This window comes from Pristis pectinata, chromosome 8 (genome assembly GCF_009764475.1).
Source record: "Pristis pectinata isolate sPriPec2 chromosome 8, sPriPec2.1.pri, whole genome shotgun sequence".
In the NCBI taxonomy this organism is placed as follows: Eukaryota; Metazoa; Chordata; class Chondrichthyes; order Rhinopristiformes; family Pristidae; genus Pristis; species Pristis pectinata.
Window position 1 is genome coordinate 7,302,371 of NC_067412.1, and position 19,332 is coordinate 7,321,702.

The following is a 19,332-nucleotide window of genomic DNA, read 5'->3' on the forward strand; positions in this document are numbered from 1 at the left end:
TTAAGGAAGATGCAGAAATCTCTGCCAGGTTCCAGCAATTTCTTTCCTTGCTTCTGACAATTGGTCCACTTGGTCAAGCCCCAGGAATTTATCCACCCTGTGCACCTGAACACCTCTAACATCTCTTCTTTCATAATATGGATATATTTCAGACATCACTGTTCTCTTCCCTGAACTTCCCTAGCTTCCATGACCACCTCCATGGTAAAATACAGACGAGACACATTCATTTAAGATCTCGTCCATCTGCATGGCTCCACACACAAGTGCATGGTGTTCTGTTCCAACAAGATGGCAAAGTACAGGGCCTTGCCTAATTGATAGTAAAATCTTCCATCTGTGATTTTCCTTCCAGACAACGTTATTGCTGTGTGGTACTCCAGCCTGTTATTTCGGTGAAAGCCCTTAATTGATTTTTGCTCTGAGTATCAAGTTTTGGTGTGTGTTTTGCATTAAGCGTGTCAAAATCTGTGCTGAAATTTTCATTTAAAATGAGCAAATGAAAAATAAGGTTGGGAGTGATTAACACTGCAGTTAAATTACTGGTCTGGAACTAAATGGGAATACAAACAAAATTGCTGGAAACACTTAGCAGGTCAGGAGAGTCTGGGAAGAGAAACAGTTGCGTTTCAAATCCAAGATGCTTCCTCAGAACCGTGGCAGGGGGTTTTGCCACTGAAACTGTTTCTCCTTCCAGAAATGCTGTCTGACCTGCTGAATGCTCCCAGAATTTTCTGTTTTATTTCATATTTCCTGCATTATTTCTAATTTTATGCATCTACAGTTTTTGTTTGATTTTTATCCAGAGACAGGGGTTCAAGTTCCACCATTGGCAGTTGGGGAATTTTAGAATCAATGAATTGAAGGAGTCAGAGAAATCCTGTGACTATGAAATCATCCACCTGGGTCTTTAATGTCCCTTTGGGAAAGGAAGTCTGCCAGCCTTACCTGGTCTGCCTTGCATACGACTCTAGACTCTGCGCCGTGGTTGACACCAAAATAACCTAACCACAATATGACAATATTTAGTCAGTGCATGGACTGTGCTGGGTTGTCCACCACCTTCTCTAGATTGTTTAAGGATGCTAAGTCACTTGGGTGACTTTCTTTAAGCAACCCCCAAGTACCATGAGAGTGTGAAGGCTTCCTGTACTAGAAGGTCACTTCAGTGGTGATAGTTTGGGGCTTGACCACACCTGTATTTGCTATTGTACTGTTGGAACAGGCATTGGAGTTGATACAAATCTGCATTAAACAGCTATCTGCATTCAAAACAGATCTGTTTTAACTAGTTTGGAAGCACTTTTTTTTAAATATAACAAGTTAAAGTTTGGGTGACAACTTGATCAAAGCATTAAGTTTGTGCATTTCTGGCGCTTAATTGCATATGAATACTCCAAACAAAACTAAACTTCATTGTTTAATTTCCTTTTCTTTATATTATAAAATGTAGGAAGTAAATGAGAAGTTGGTTTATCAGAATGATAGCGTGACCAGAGGGTTAAATTATTAGTTTGCAGGGAGTACAAGCCTAGTTTCTGTACTGAAGTTTAATTTGATTTGATGCTTTCAGGGTATTGATGTGAACACTATTGGGTGGGTGATGAGAATCTTTCCTCTAATCTCATGCTTATGACACAGGAGGTTATTAAGGCTTGGGAGTAATCGTATTTGTCCTATTTCCCCCTCATAATCCTGAACAACTATTCTCACACATGCTTATCAGCTCCTTTTGATTATTATTATTATTAACCAACACTAAAAGTTAACTTGCAGTAGCCAGTTAATGTACCAACACGTCTTTGGGATGTGGGAAGAAACCAGAGCACCCTAATATCTACACAAAGATGATAGAAACTGTTTTGCAAGTAGGAATCGATACTCGATCAGTTGTTTAATTTAGATCTGAGACTGGTTAACAAATCTACTAAAAATTTATTAAGAGATGTGGGGAATTGGAATATTTATGGCGAGAGATCACTATTATGTTAGTAAATGGGCAGAATAGGCAGAGATCTTTGCCAATAGAACCATAGAACAATACAGCACAATACAGGCCCTTTGGCCCACCATGTTGTGCTGACCTTCAAACCACTCCTAAGACTATCTAACACCTTCCTCCCACATATCCCTCTATCTTAAATTCCTCCATATGCTTATCTAACAATCTCTTGAACTTGACCAACGTATCAGCCTTCACAACCACCCAGGCAGCGCATTCCATGCACCAACCACTCTCTGGGTGAAAAATCTCCCTCTGATGTCTCCCTTGAACTTCCCCCACCCCCCATTACTTTAAAGCCATGCCCCCTTGTATTGAGCATTGATACCCTGGGAAAGAGGCGCTGGCTGTCCACCCCATCTATTCCTCTTAATATTTTGTATACAGTAAAGTAATATTACTTTAAGCAAACACTCAAATAATTTCCTTGAGTGTAATTTTTAAATGGAAGCAATTCACTTGATTTGCCACAGATCAAGCAAACCTTTCCCAGTATAGTGTGTGACACTGCAGTAATTGCTAAGATAAATTGGTTTTATTGGAAGTTGTGGTACATTGGAAGTCCTGGGTCAGAGAGCATAGCTGTTGAGTCTAATTGGTTCTGATCCTTTAATCTCCAGCATACTAGTGTTTCCTGTGCTTCAAGCAGAGAAAATGTTTTTTGTTTACCACTGCTAGTACTCCTAAAAATGCTAAACAGGGGCTTAGTTAACCTGCGTTGGCCAAGGGTTCATTATTGTGCTATGTTGAAACTAGACTGAGAAGGTTGTTTGGTGGCACTGATAAACCTCAAAGGTCTGACCTCAATGTATGTGGGTGTGGGAATGATGGAGAAAAGTGCTTGTTTTCATGGTTAATGCTGTAGTTTTGCTTATGTTAACATTAATGTTATGCAGGAAAATCTGAAAGAATAAAACATGCAAATCCTCCCCAAACCTTTATCTGCCTTGAATAAAGGCTTGTCTAAACTGCAGGGAATAACATTGTAGTGAGGAATGAAACGGTGGACGTGTTCTGACTTTGAGCCAAATTTCTAGATTCAGTTGCAGTAGCGGAGGAAGGTGATGGACTGGGAATGCACTTGAAGGCCTGTGATTCTCCTGTGGAGTCTCATGAACTTGACTTTGAGGCAATGGTTTCAGAGCCGCTATTCATGCCTGCAGAGAGCCAGGACACAATTCCAGCGTCGTACAGCAGAGTAAGTCGACGTACTTCCCTCTTGTTTGGATTGCAAACTTTGCTATTTCCTTATGATTTGTACAATCGGTGTAATTCGTATAACCTTATTAAGCCAGACTGTCCATTTTCACCTTCCTGACACTTTTGATACGAACTGATTAACTGACAGGTACTTCACCCTAATAGCTGTATTCAACATCAGAATCAGATTTATTATCACTGACATATGATGTAAAATGTGTTGTTTTGTGGCAGCAGTACAGTGCAAAGACACAAAATCTATAACTTACAAAAATAAATAGTGTGTGTGTTTTTTAAAAAAAAGGAATAATGAGGTAGTGTTCATGGATCATTCAGACATCTGATGGCGGAGGGGAGGAAGCTGTTCCTGAACCATTGAGTTTGGGTCTTCAGGCTCCTGTACCACCTCCCTGATGGTAGTAACGAAAAATGGGCATGTCCTGGCTGGTGAGGGTCCTTGGTGATGGATGCTCCCTTGAGGCACCGCCTCTTGAAGATATCCTCGATTGTGGGGAGGGTTGTGTCTGTGATGAAACTGGCTGAGTCTACAACCCTCTTGAGCCTCTTGCGATCCTGTGCTTTGGAGCCTCCAAACCAGGTGGTGATGCAACCAGTCAGGATGCTCTCTACCGTACACGTGTAGAAATTTGTAAGAACCTTTGGTGAGGTACCGAATCTCCTCAAACTCCTAACAAAGTAGGGCTGCTGGCGTTGCCGCCTTCATGATTGCATCGATGTTGTTGTGCCCAGGATAGATCCTCTGAGATGTTGACGCCCAGGAACTAGAAGCTGCTCACCCTTTCCACCGCTGACCCCTTCAATGAGGACTGGTGTGTTTGGTGCAGGGAGTTGGCGGGTTGCCTGAAGTCACCCATACTTAGACCACACTCTTTCTTCAGCTGGATCTTCCTGTGGGAGGCTGGTTCTCAACTGATCAGGACAAGATCCAGTGTAATGCAGGGCTCCTCCAAGTGCAGGTGGCAGGGTGTGCTGCCAGGATGGCTTTGGTGGCTGGTGAGACTCTGTCCCAGGCTCACCAGCTGTAACAGCTGTCACCGAGATTGAATGGATGTTTGCTTTGACTTTAAAACAACTGGGAACCATTTTTTAAGAAAGACTTTTTCGTTTTAAATACTAAAATACTTTCAAACACTTGCAAGCCCTTTAAGGGTAAATGAAGTAAATCAAACGAATAGGTCTCCTTGCTGTTCTCCATTTCCTCCCATGAGGGTGACTGCTAATTGCAGCAGATTCAGCAGGCAGGTTTCCTACCTTAAGATCTATCCATAAGAAATCTACTGGCACAATTTGATAGCATGTACCACCAGGTTCGAGGACAGTTTCTATCCCACTGTTTTCAGACTCTTGCACGGAACTCTCACACGCTAATAGATGAACTCTGAACCTCCCAATCTACCTTGTCGTGCCCCTTGCACTTTGTCTGCCTGCACTGTACTTTCTCTAACTGCAACACTATATCATGCATTCTGTTTTCTTTTTACTACCTCAATGTACTTGTGTATGGATTGATCTGTCTGGATAGCACGCAAAACAAAAGTGTTTCAATGCATGTTGCTACATGTGACTATATTAAACCAATTTATTACCAATTAGTACACCAGAGCTGGCACTTCCCTTGAGCATATCTGCCTGCTTTTCAGTAGAAGGTCTGCCCCATTTATATTCCGATCTTGGTTGACTGCTTATCTCTGTCTAGTCGTAAGCATCACCCCTCCCACTCCTGCCCTGAACTGTTCATCTTTTTACCTCTTGCACTGCTGAAGTTAAGTTGAATGAAAGTCTGTTGGGAATTAGTATGTTACCTTCTGTATCATTCCTAAGCAGCCATCTGAAATGAACACTGACTGTGGGCTGAGGTTATCAGTGACTATTACTCCGATTCATGCATTCACATCACTTTATATCATTCCTCTGGCAATACTCTTGGTTAATTTGTCTAATTCTTTTCAGAGCCAGCCCAATACTAGCTTTTGCATTTCGCCTTTGCATCTCTGAAATTCTGCCCAGTTTTTACTTGCTATTTTTAAGCTAAAAATTGCTCAATATAACAGATGGCAATTCGGCTCTGTGGGTTGCATTCTTGTATGAGTCAAAAGAAGTGGGTTGCAGGCCCATCCCAGAGACTTCAGCACATAGTCTGATGGCTTGAGCTAATTGGCAAAGCAGTTACCCAGTCTGCCCACTCAGCAAGGTGGAAAATATTCTCAGTGCACTATTTCAGAGAAAGGCAGGGGGGTTTTCCCTGGTGTTATAGACAATGTTTATTTTACTTTAGTCAGCTTCACTGATGGTACTTCACGTGCCATTTGTAGGAGCTTGCTTTGTGCAAATTAGTTCCTCGGTTTCTACATTACAAAACTTTCAACTTGATAGCCATTTTTCCTGTATAAGTGTTTGAATTTATAATCAGAGCTACAGGTACATGAATAGGAAAGGTTTAGAGGGATAAGGGCCAAACGCAGGAAAATGGGGCCAGCTCAGGTGGACAGATTGGTCGGCATGGACGAGTTGGGCCGAAGGGCCTGTTTCCATGCTGTGTAACTCTCTGAACTTGTTGGTTTTAATTGTACTTAATTGGCTGTCCCATGCTTCTGAGACATGTAGAAATGTGAATCCTTTCGTTTTACTAAGCCTGTACTTGTCAACCTTGAGTTGAGTTGATCATTTTCCCATTGTTATTTAGATTATTCCAGTCTGCCTGTTTATCTTGCTGTTCTGTGAAGGGTCTTTACCCAAAAAGTTACCTCGTCTTTTTGCAAGATGCTGACTCCCCTTCCAGGAACATAGGAACAGGATGTTGCTATTCTACCCTTAACCCTTTTCTCCTCTTGGGGTGGACCACAGTTGATAACAATAAAGGAAACAGAAGCAGGAGTAGGCCCATTCAAGCCCTTCGTGCCTGCTCCACCATTCTGTAAGATTCTGGCTGATCTTTTTACCTCAGCACCACTTTCCTGCACTAACTCCCTATTCCTTGATTCTTTAATATCCAAAAATCTGTTGATCTCTGTCTTGGATATATTTAGCCTTCACAGGTAATGATTCCGAAGATTTATTATCCACAGGGTGAAGAAATTTCTGCTGACCTTTTGTCCTGAATGGCCAACCCTTGGTTCTAGACCAAACCCAGCCAGAAAAACATTAACGTCACTTCTACTCTGTCATGTCTCTTGTTTTGTATGGTTTGAGTGATTTTAATGTGCAAAATTCTTAGGGACTTGACATGTACATATGTTTCCCATCTTCAGTAACCCTTAATGACCTCGCCTGAAAACCAAATCTCTCATTCTCAGTTCTGGCAGTTTTTTTTAATGGAGCCCAAACCCAAGTTTTTTTTTTCTGGTGGAGGTGAGAGAAACGGTTTATAATTTCCGCTACTTTTTTTGTGTGAACAAGTATTGCATCCACCACAGAGCACCTGACTCTTTTTAGCATAGTTTTTCAGTGAACCTCAGTACATGTGACAATAATAAACCAATTTACCACTGCGTCCCAAAGTTCAAAGAGTTGTATGACACAGAAACAGCCCCTTCAAGTCACTGAGTCTGTGCCAACCAATGAGCATTCATGCATGCTAATTCTACACTGATCCTTTCTACCTATCTCCTCACGTTTGCATCAACTTGCCCCCCAACCGCCCCCCCCAGGACCTCCCACTTACCTATACACTAATGCCAATTTGCAGTGGGCAATTAATCTTTATCAGGCTGCATATCTTTGTATTGAGAAAGGAAACTGGAGCATCTGGGGAAAACCCATGCGGTTACAAGGTGAACATGCAAACTCCACACAGACAGCAGTAGAGTTCTAGTAAGCCAGTTTCAATTCTGATCTGAGTCGGCAGCACTACCAGCCACATCATTAATATGGACTGTCCTGCCAGGAGAGATTATCCCATCCACAATTTGCTATTTTAGGGGTTTGTAGATTTCTGGATATGTACCCTCCAAATGATTGAACCAGAACTAGAAACAAGATAATGCATTGCCACTTTCTCCAACTGATTTATAACGTGTAGGGCAGGCACAGTAGTGTAGCAGTTAGCGTAACGCTATTACAGCCCCAGTGACCCGGATTCAATTCCGGCTGCTGTCTGTAAGGAGTTTGTACGTTCTCCCCGTGTCTGTGTGGGTTTCCTCTGGGTGCTCCGGTTTCCTCCCACATTCTAAAGACATAACGGGTTAGGAAGTTGTGGGCATGCTATGTTGGCACCAGAAGCGTGGTGACACTTGCGGGCTGCCCCCAGAACAGTCTACGCAAAAAGATGTATTTCACTGTGTGTTTCAATGTACATGTGACTAATAAAGATATCTTATAACCTGTATGATTTGGTATGGAAATTAAAAGAGTTTTAAAATGTGGAATCTGATTTTAATGGTTGAAATAAAACTAGCTAAGTAACTTGCAGAGATCTAAATATTTAATGAATACTGAATTGTTGAATGGCAATGTTGTTTTGTCTCAAGTCATCGTCTACATCCAGTCAAGAGGAAGAAAAGACTCCCCAACCAGAAGACAGTGGGATAATTGGCATTCCAACTGAAAGGGTGGTGCCATCTTCTTTGGCCATTGATCCGTTGGAGGAAGAATTTGATTTCAACCACGGTCAGACTCTCAATAAGTCCAGCTCCTCTCCGGAGCTTCAGAACCTCCAAGAAATGACTGAAGTAAACGGGAAAGAGGGACTCATTGGGAAACCTGCAACTGAAGTGAAGCCCAGGAGTCACGCCGAAAGCATTGAAGAGGAATGTTCTTCAAATGGCAAACTGGAAACCAGTGATAGTAGCAAGCAGGAGTCTCTGCCTCCAACAGAAAGGAAGGAACCACCTCTTTCCCCAAACCGCTATCGACCCAGGGGCCATACCATTTCTGATTCTGCCCCATCAAGGAGGGGACGGAGATCGCAGCGGGATGGGGCTCAGAGTCGATCAGCGGCCACAAATGCGGAGAAGATCAGTGGGATAAGCCCAAGGTAGGTCAAATCTTTCTTCTGGAATGAGTTGCATCATTGTCTTTCACTATGACCCAGAGCACTTTACAGCTAATGCAATACAGTGCACGAAAAGTAATGTAGGAAATGTCACAGTTAATCCGTAAGCTGCAAGTTCCAAAACAATAAAGTGGTGAATTACTTTCTTTAAAGAGTGCTGAAAGCAGAGTCTGAATGTTTTTAAAGCTGAGGCAGACAGATTCTTGATAAGCAATGGAGTTAAAAAGTTGTTGGGGTAGGTGGGGAAAGTTGAGGTTACAGTGAGGTCAGCCATGATCTTATTAAACAGAGGAACTGTCTCAAGGGCAAAACTTCATGTATTTGATGTTTATATGATTCCATTAATCATATTCTTGATTACTCCCTCAAGGTCAGCTGCTTTGATGATGCCAGGTTTTGACAGTGCTCTGGCAAGATACCTTGGAACATTTTCTTGTGTTGGTGGCACTGTATAAATGCAATATTTGTCTTTTGCGGCTGACAAACCGCAAAGACGTTGCCCTTCTTCACTTTGCCGAGTTCTTGGGGAAGCAGGGCCGTGAGGAACGGGAACAGGCTGAGAAACCGATGGAATGTGCAGTATGAGTGATGCTCTTCCAGGAGACTATCATTTAAAGGGAGATCAGTCTGGATTTTAATGCCAGTGGTAACATTCACAGCTGACCTTTCAAACTGTGCGTCAAGGCCTAATGATGTGGTAACTTGGCTACACTGTTATCCAATGTCAGCTTCTGTCATGAATCAATTCAACAGAAATCCTGGTGTCCTGTGGTTGAGATGACATAAAGCTGGCTGAGTAATATGTCCCACTGAAGAATTTCAAATAAAAGCCAGATTTTTGTTTGGCTAAATCACTTTAAGAGCATAGAATGATTCGAACATAAGGTAGAACCTGACATGTCATTCAAAAATTATTAAAATCAACTATTTTGAAATATTTGTGAATTACTATTTTCCCCATTTACCTTCTGATTTAAGGGCCAAGAGTGTGTGAAACAATAATTAAAGTTTATCACTTTTTTAAAAAAACTCCCACATCCTGTAACATCTTCAAGGTAACTTGGAAGTTAAGAGACACAAGAGACTGCAGATGCTGGAATCCAGGGCAAAAAAAAACTGCTGGAGGAGCTCAGCGGGTCAGGCAGCATCTGTGGAGGGAGATGGACCGTTAATGTTTCGGGTCAAGACTCGTCATCTGGACAGGGTCTTGACCCGAAACGTCAACTGCCCATTTCCCTCCACAGATGCTGCCTGACCCGCTGAGTTCCTCCAGCAGTTTTGTTTTTAACTTGGAAGTTATTCTCTCTAAGTTTTATTGAATCACAGACTTCACATGATTACACCAAAAAAAAGGCTGTGGGGCAGCAAGGAATTGCTGATAACAGCTTCAGAATGGTCTGGTGTGTTTGTGGCGAAAGTTGACTTTTGTTCTTACTCGGTGTGTGAAAGCGATCAGTGACAAAGCCTTCAGGTAGCACAAGCTGTCAGGAGGCCATTAGTGCGTAATAATCCATTAATCACATGTATGTGCTTTTACATTGGGCTAGATCATGCATTGCTGCTAGCATGTAATTTGTTGCCACCCTTTCCTTTGGCTGCTGTGGGGTTCCAGCATCACTGCTGTGTCTGTCTCACGAAGGGGAGCAATCTGTATGTGGAAAATAAGACATGGGTACCCCAATGATCAGAAGTATATACAAACAGTTAAAATTTCACAATGTAAGTTGTACAGTTTTGCTTCAATGCATTTAATGGATGTAAATAAATTAAGATTTAGAGCACTTCCATTCTCCTCTTTTATGTAGGTCAGTAACCCTATTCGCACAAAGCTAAGTGGCCAGATATGAAGTGTACTCAATCTCTTGGCTTGTTGTGAAATTGCCTCTGGATTCAGTGGTGTGTCCACGGGTGAAGTGAGAGGACAGATGTTGATGCATCTGATCTCCAGCACTTGGTACTCTGCCATCAAAGTGTGTGGGTGCAGGGTCCAAACCTGCTGATCCGCACGCTGTCACTTCTACCAGATCTTGATGGAGGTGCTAGTTGGTTGTCAGCACGTTCTGGCCCATTCCCTCCCAGAGTCGTCCTCTTTACTGGAGACACGAGACTGTAGAAGCTGGAAATCCGGAGCAACACACAAAGGAACTGGAGGAACTCGGTGGGTCAGGCAGCATCCCATCATTCCTGATGAATGATCTCAACCTGAAATGTCCATTGTCTATTTCCCTTCATCGAATCTGCCTGACCTGTTGAGTTCCTCCAGCTCGTGTGTTGCTCCTCCTCTTTGCAAGTTGCTTGGTTAGGCGACAGTAGTGTTCCTGTGATTTTCAATAAAACAACCCTCTGTTCTTGGTAATTTGTCTGTCACCATGTTTTTGACTTTTTTTAAACAACTCTAAAATAAATCTGAACTTGGAGAATGTGGAATTTTCTTTTATTTTCCAGTTTCGTGTTTCTTCAGCTCTATCATTCGCCTTTCTTTGGTAGTGAGTCAAACAAGCCCCTGCTAGTTCCCAAGAACGAGGTGAGTACTTTTAAGTCATTAATGCGTCTGCAGTTGGTTTACTATCAGTGACGAGTGGAGTTGAGGTAGGCAATGGTGTAAATAACAATAAAATTTCAATAGCTTCCATCATTGTAGTGAATCATCACAGCTGCTGTGCAGAAGGCAGTTACTGAATGAGACTTGGTTGTAAGAAAACTGCCTGCAAAGACAGATTTGGACCTATGCACCTATTACTGGGCAAGAGGTGTGGCTCACCTGAGAGATGAGGTTCTTTATTAAGTGGGGTGACAAAATAAATTAGCATTGTTCAGATAGGAAGTGGTAATACATTCAGCCACTCAAACTCAAAGGATATTTAGAGTCATACAGCGTGGAAAGAGGCCCTTTGGCCCAACTCGTCCATGCTGACCAAGATGCCCGTCTAAGCTACTCCCATTTGCCTGCATTTGTCCAATATCGCTCTAAACCTTTCCTATGCACGTACCTGTCCAAACATCCTTTAAATGTTGTTATTGTACCTGCCTCAACCACTTCCTCTGGCTGCTTGTTCCATACACCCATAATCCTCTGTGTGAAGAAGTTGCCCCTCTGGTCCCTTTTAAATCTTTCCCCTCTCACCTTAAACCTATGCACTCCAGTTTTTGATTCACTTTCCCTGGGGAAAAAGACTGAGAATTTGCCCTATCTATGCCCATCATGATTTTATACACCTCTATAAGGTAACCACTCAGTCTCCTACACTCCAAAGAATAAAGTCCTAGCCTGCCCAACCCCTCCCTATAACTCAGGCCTTCAAGTCCTGGCAATATTCTTGCTAAATCTATTTAGGACAAGTGTTATGATTTGGAGCACACTGCCTGATGGTGGGGTGGAAGAAAGATGAGAAACTTTTGAAAGATTATTGGATAACTGTGGAGTAAATATTTCTAAGTCTGGTAAGGAGCAAGACCAGTTGGTTAGCACATAATGAAATGAATGGCTTCCCTCAGTATAACTTAACATTGATTTGTTCTTGGGATGTGGGAAATGGGCCTTTTCCTTGAATCGCTGCAGTCATCGTGGCTTGTAAGGAAACAAAAATCTACAATGTTGTCTCTGGTTCTGAAGGACTGTGTGTCCAGACAAACATAGTGGTGGGTACCCTTGGAAAAAGATTAACTGCAAGTCTAGTTGATGTTTTTTGTGTATCCTTGATTATTATTGAGAAATTTGGCAAGTATTATAGGTGACAAGTAATTAACGGGCAGTTTTGTTAATCTTAGATCACAGAACGAGCCATTAAAGTTCTTGATCAGATGCCACCTTATGATACACACAAAATTGGAGTTGTGTATGTTGGGGAAGGACAGGTAAGGATATCTTCACATCAGTAAGCAGATACACTGACCAACTTTCTTTAACTTGCTTTGTACCCAACATACAGCTATATGCTTGAGTGCTAGCCTTTGTTGCTGGAATTGATGATGTTTCTCCCTAGTAATTCCCTGGAGTTCCAAAGTCACCCGTAACAGACTTGCTGATGTGTGCACCACTTACTCAAGTGACTCTGCAACAAGTGACAGGGTTCTTTTGCCATTAAGATTTTCCTTAAAGCTTCCGTATTTGAGCAGGCTTTGCTCATCAGTTGTAACGATGGTTTGTATGTCTGAACCCTCCTGTGAGGCACCTCAAGACATTTCCTGTAATAACAGGAGGAAAAGGGCAAGGCCGTTTTAGGCCCCGGATGAAGAAAAATTTCTTCACACAAAAGGTGATGAACCTTTTGAAATTCTGTCTCTGGAGGAACAAACAAACCGCTGGAGGAACTCGGTGGGTCAGGCAGCATCTGTGGCGGGAAATTGACAGTCTGTTTCGGGTCGAGGCCTTTCACCTGAACTGAAAGAGTAGAGGGGAGATGGCCAGTATAAAGAGGGGAGGGGTGGAACGAGAGCTGGCACGTGATGGGTGGATTCATAAGAGAGGTTGATTGGCAGATGGAGGAGGGGAGATTGGAAATAGCGCCAGAGGCTGGGAGGCTGCAGATGATGGAATCTGATAGGAAAGGAAGGTGGAACATGGAACCAAATAGGGGGGGGGGGGGGAACCCAGTGGGAGGGGTGTGTGGGCAGATGGAGTCGGTAGAGGAGGGGAAAGAAACAGGGTGATGGGGGTGGGTGTAGGAGGAACTGGGTAGATCAGAAGGAGGGAGAAAAAAGGGCAGCGGTGGAGCAGGTTACCTGACGCTGGACAATTCCATGTTCATTCTGTTGGGTCGTTGACTCCCCAGGTGGAATATGAGGTGCTCTTCCTCTAGTTTGCATTCAGCCTCGCCCTGCAGTGGATGAGGCTGAGGATAGACAGGTTAGTGTGGGAATAGGGAGGGGAATTAAAATGGCCTGGAACTGAGAGTTCTAGAAGGTGGAACAGTCATGACTGGAGCAACAGTTGTGTTTAATCGACAAATTGATTTCTGGTTACAAAGGGCATCAGTGGATGTAGTGATAATATTAGAAAATGGTACTGAGGTGAAAGATCAGCCATAATCTTGATAAATGGTGGAGTGGTCTCAAAGGGAAGGGTGGTCATCTGCTTCTGTAAATGTAGTGCTGTTGAGATTTGATAAGTCAGGAGAAAATAGAGCTGTATCCAGTGTGAATCCCAGAATTAGTAATTTGATACTGTGGCTGAATTTAGGAAGAGTATGCTCACTTGAACTACATTAACAAACACTTCTGCTCTGAGCCCTGATTAATATCCCTGAAGAATATGAGACATATAGGGAGTAATCTTTATTTGCACCAATATTAGCTCTGAGGAACATTTTCCCATTGTATGAATAGCAAAACACTCAGCACATTAAAAGGCTCTGCAGGAGTTATACGTTTGAGTATATTAATAAAAGTAATTGCAAAGGTGTGATGTTATTGCAGAATCTGATATCTTTGGCTTCAGACTGCAGAAACGTGGAGTTTTCCTTTACCGCATTTCCTCTACTACTTGGTGGTGGAGTCAGAGGCAAGGGGATTTTGGTGGATTGGGGAGGGAGGGGTGCAGCACTGAAGCATGCTCTGCAAGGAACTATTAGATCATCGGATGATCTAATATTTGGTGTTTTGAATGGGAATAATTCTTTCAAGAATATGTAAGTGCTTGCACAGATGTGCTTCCTTTAGGCTAGGCATTACTTGTTTAAAATCAATGTAAAAATCTGGTGTTTTGAGATTTTCAAGTTTAAAAACAAAACTGGTGTATTGACTTCTGGTTAACAATACCAAGGTTTTAAAATTCTTTTGTTTTTATACTTCTTCATCCTGGCTAACTAATATAATCCTTCACCCATTTGTACATTTAGCACCTAAGATCCCAAGCTCTGGAATTCCCTCTCCTCCTCCTCTCTCTACCCTTTGCTATCTTTTGAGATGCTCCCTAAAACCTACTGCTTTTGGTCATCCGCCCTGGAATCTCCTATCTGCCACTGCATCAATGTTAGTGAATGTTCCTGTGAAACACTGAGACATTTTGTTCGCTTATAGATCCAATATTAATGGAAGGTCATTCATTATATTAAGTAAGAAGATCTCTCTCACTCTCCTTGGTGAAACGTTCAGTCACTATGGTCATAAGAAAGTGCTCATATCTTTTTAATACTGTTGGAATTTTGTATACAAAAGTTAATTGGGAATCATTCCAGTGAGGGCTGGAAGTCAGAATGATTGTCTAAGAGCTGCATTGTGCTTTCAACACATTTGGTGTTATGTAGTTTCTGATGTCTTTATTTAAGCCTCAACAAAACATTGTAGTATATAATGTAGAAGGTTTGGGCATGATTTAAGATGATGCATTTTTTTTTAATTGCATACTTGATTTTTTTCATCTAGAATTTTCACTCAAGCCAGCGTTTTCACTAAATGTAAGCAAATCTTCAGCTCGTTCAGAGAGCTTTTGACCTAACTTGGGTTTTGTTTTGCTTCAGACTAATAATGAAGTTGAAATTCTGTCCAATGCATATGGATCGTCCAGGTATGCACAGTTCCTGACTGGCCTTGGTAAATTGATTTATCTCCAAGACTGCAACCCGGAACAAATTTTCCTTGGTGGCCTTGACACATATGGTGACGATGGGCAGTTTACATATTGTTGGCATGATGACATCATGCAAGGTAGGTAATCCTAACTTGCCACTTGTCCATTACTGTTCCACGTTTTATGTAGATGTAGGGAGGACCGTTCAAACGTCTTATTACCTTCTGTGAAGCTAGTACTGCATCAGTTCCAGCCTCTTGCACATCCCCTGTTTTCATCACTGCCTTGGTTCCTAATCGGCTGCCTGAGTCCTAAGTTCTAGAGTTCCCTCACTCGTGTCTCTGCTACTGTGCTCTAAAACTTGCCTCAAACATCTTAATCTTCCCCCTCTCACCTTAAACCTATGCCTGTTACTATTTGACGTTTGCACACTGGGGGGGAAAAGACTCTGTCTATCTACGCCTCTCATTTTATATACTTCTGCCAGGTCTCCGCACAGCCTCTGACGCTCCAGAGGAAACAGTCCATGTTTGTCCAGCCTTGTAGCTAATACACTTCAATGCAGGCAGCATCCTGGTGAACTTCTTCAGTGCTTTCTCGGAAGCCTCCACATTCTTCCTATGGTGTGGAGACCAGAATTGTGCACAATACTCCAAGTGTGGCCAAACCAAGGTTTTGTACAGCTGCTGCATGACTTGCCTACTTTTGTACTCAATGCCTTGACTAATAAGATAAGATATCTTTATTAGTCACGTGTACATCGAAACACACAGTGAAATGCATCTTTTGCATAGTGTTCTGGGGGCAGCCCGCAAGTGTCACCACGCTTCTGGCGCCAACATAGCATACCCATCACTTCTTAACCAGTACGTCTTTGGAATGTGGGAGGAAACCAGAGCACCCGGAGGAAACCCACGCAGTCACGGGGAGAATGTGGCCGGAAATGAGCCCGGGTCACTGGCGCTGTAATAGCGTTATGCTAACCGCTACACTACCGTGCCTGCCTGAAGGCAAGTGTATGCCACCTTTACTACCCTATCTACTTGTGTTGCTGCTTCCAGGGAGTTATGGACTTGCACCCCAAGATCCCTGTGTACATCAAGGGTCCTCCATTTACTGTATACGTTCCTCTTGCATTTGACCCTCAAAATGCTTCACCTCACATTTGTCTTGGATTAAACCCTATCTGCCATTTCTCTGCCTAAATTTCCGAATGATCTACATCCTCCTGCATTCGTCGACAACATTCCTCATTATCTGCGCTCCAATTTCCGTGTTGTCTGCAGACTTGCTAACAAGACCACCTACATTTTCATCCAATATTACAAACAACAGAGGTCCCAACGCTGATCCTTGTGGAACACCACTGGTCACAGACCTCCAGTCAGAAGAATGCCCCTCCTCCACTGCCCTCTTGTCTTCTATGACCAAGCCAATTTTGTATTCAACTTACCAACTCACCCTGGATCCCATGTAACTTAATCTTCTGGATCAGCCTACCATGAGGGACCTTGTCAAATGCTTTGTTAAAATAATGTAGGACAACATCCACTGCCATACTCTCATCATGTTTGTCACTTCTTCAAAAACACAATCAAATTTATGAGGCAGGATCACACCCTCACCCCCCCCCCCCCCCCCCCCCCCACAAGCCATGCTGACTACCCCTACAAGTCCATGCTTCTCTAAATGTGAGTAAATCCTGTCCCCAAGAATCTTCTCCAATAACTTCCCAACCACTGCTGTGAGGCTCACTGGCCTATAATATCCTGGTTTGTCCCTGTTGCCCTAAAGGAACAACATTGGCTATTCTCCAGTCTTCTGGACCTTGTCTGCAGTTAAGAGAGTACAAAGATCTCTGTCAAGGCTCCAGCAATCTCCTCTTGACTCCCTCGGGATAGATTCCATCACGCCTTGTGGTCTTATCCACTTTTAATGTTTATCAAGACACCCAACACCACCACCTTAATATCAACATGTCCTGGAATTTCAACACATCCCTCCCTAATCCATGTCCAACAAGGGGCGCCAACACCCTTGACCACTGCTATACAACCATCAAAGATGCCTTCCGAGCCACCCCTTGTCCTCACTGGGAAATCAGACCACCGGGCCGTGCTCCTTCTCCCTGCATACAAACAGAAGCTGAAACGGGAGGATCCGGTACGGAGAGTCGTGCAATACTGGTCTGAGGAAGCAGATGAGCTTCTACGTGACTGCTTTGAGACAGTGGACTGAACCATGTTCAAAGACTCAGCTGCCAGCCTTGATGAGTATGCCACCACCATCACAGACTTTATCAGCAAGTGTGTGGAGGACTGTGTACCAAAGAGGACAATACAGGTGTTCCCAAACAGGAAGCCATGAATGAACCGGGAGATCTACTCCCTACTGAAGGAGAGGACTGCTGCACACAAATCTGGTAATTCTGATCTACAAGAAAGCGAGGTATGACTTTGTAAAGCTATCAGGGATGCCAAGAGGCAATACCAACTCAAAATAGAGTCCCTGACCAGCCGCCAGTTATGGTAGGGCTTACATGCCATAACAGGCTACAAGACGAAGTCAGGCTGCATAGCTAACAACAGCGCATCCCTTCCTGATGAAGTAACGCATTCTATGCACGTTTGAACAAAAAGGAAGTGGATTGTCACCATCCACCCTGACAACCACCAACGCAGCTGAACCTGTGATCACAGTGGAGGACGTAAGATCAGTCTTCCGAAGAGTGAACACGAGGAAAGCACCTGGCCCAGATGGTGTCCTGGGCCACGTGCTCAGATCTTGTGCTGATCAGCTGGTAGAAGTATTTGCGGACATATTCAGCCTCTCCCTGCTTCAATCTCAGGTTCCCTCCTGTTTTAAGAAGACCACTATCATCCCGGTACCAAAGAAAAGCAAGGTAACATGCCTCAATGACTACCGACCAGTGGCTCTGACATCCACCATCATGAAGTGCTTTGAGAGGTTGGTCATGGCACGCATCAACTCCAGCCTCCCAGACAACCTGGACCCATTGCAATTTGCCTATCGCCAGAACAGGTCTACAGTGGATGCCATCTCCCTGGCCCTTCACTCAGCTCTGGAGCATCTGGACAGTAAGGACACTTACGTTAGACTATTGTTTATTGACTACAGCCCTGCCTTCAATACAATAATACCAAGCAAGCTTGTCACCAAACTTCGAGACCTAGGACTCAACACCTCCCTCTGTAACTGGATCCTTGACTTTCTAACAAACAGACCGCAATCAGTGAGGATAGGCAGCAATTCCTCCAGCGTGATTATTCTCAACACTGGTGCACCTCAAGGCTGCGTCCTCAGCCCTCTACTCCCTATACACTCATGACTGTGTGGCCAGATTCTGCTCTAACTCCATCTACAAGTTTGCAGATGATACCACTGTTGTAGGCTGTATCTCAAACAGTGATGAATTGGAGTACAGGAAGGAGATAGAGAGTTTAGTGGAATGGTGTCATGACAACAACCTTTCCCTCAATGTCAACAAAACTAAAGAGCTGGTCATTGACTTCAGGAAAGGGGGTGGTGTACATACACCTGTCTACATCAGTGGTGCTGAGGTCAAGAGGGTTGATAGCTTCAAGTTACTGGGAGTGAACATCACCAACAACCTGTCCTGGACAAACCACATGGATGCCATGGCCAGGAAAACTCACCAGCACCTCTGCTTCCTCAGGAGGCTAAAGAAATTTGGTTTGTCCCCCTTGACTCTCACCAACTTTTACCGATGCACCATAGAAAGCATCCTATCAGGATGTATCACGGCTTGGTATGGCAGCTGCTCTGCCCAAGACCGCAAAAAGCTGCAGAGAGTTGTGGACACAGCCCAGCACATCACGGGCACCAGTCTCCCCTCCGTGGACTCTGTCTTTACCTCTCATTGTCTTGGTGAAGCAGCCAGCATAATCAAAGACCCCACCCACCCGGGACATTCTCTCTTCTCTACTCTTCCATCGGGTAGAAGATACAGGTGCCCGAGGGCACGTACCACCAGACTTAAGGACAGCTTCTACCCCACTGTGATAAGACTATTGAACGGTTCCCTTATACAATGAGATGGACTATGACCTATGACCTCACGATCTACCTTGTTGTGACCTTGCACCTTATTACACTGCACTTTCTCTGTAGCTGTGACACTTTACTCTGTACTGTTTTTTTTACCTGTACTACATCAATGCACTCCGTACTAACTTGATGTAACTGCACTGTGTAATGAATTGACCTGTAAGATCGGTTTGTAAGACAAGTTTTTCACTGTACCTCGGTGCAAGTGACAATAATAAACCTTGATGAATACCGATGCTAAGTACTCATTTAAGACCTTGCCCACTTTCTCTGCCTCCATGCATAAATTTCCTCTGTCCTTGAGTAGACCGACCTTTTCCCTAGCTTGCTCCTAATATATGTACAAAGTTCCTTGGGATTCTCCTTAATCTTCCTTGCCAGGGACATTTCATTGTTCCTTTCTAGCCCTCCAAATTCGGTGTTGATATTCCTTCCTGCTTCCTTTTATATTCCTGAGGAGCCTTGTCAGGGTTCAGCTTCCTAAATCTTACTTGTGCATGCTTTTTCTTTTTGACTAAACTT

The 19,332-nt window shown here is 43.5% G+C and overlaps 1 protein-coding gene across 1 annotated transcript in view; it reads left to right on the forward strand.

Annotated features, from left to right (window-relative positions):
- The window catches only part of tsc2 (TSC complex subunit 2), a 98,373-nt gene that overhangs the window by 61,996 nt on the left and 17,045 nt on the right, over positions 1-19,332 (forward strand). The window contains 5 exon segments of the mRNA XM_052020909.1: positions 3,040-3,200; positions 7,690-8,195; positions 10,659-10,737; positions 11,982-12,068; positions 14,672-14,858. Coding sequence (XP_051876869.1) covers positions 3,040-3,200; positions 7,690-8,195; positions 10,659-10,737; positions 11,982-12,068; positions 14,672-14,858 — 1,020 coding nt within the window.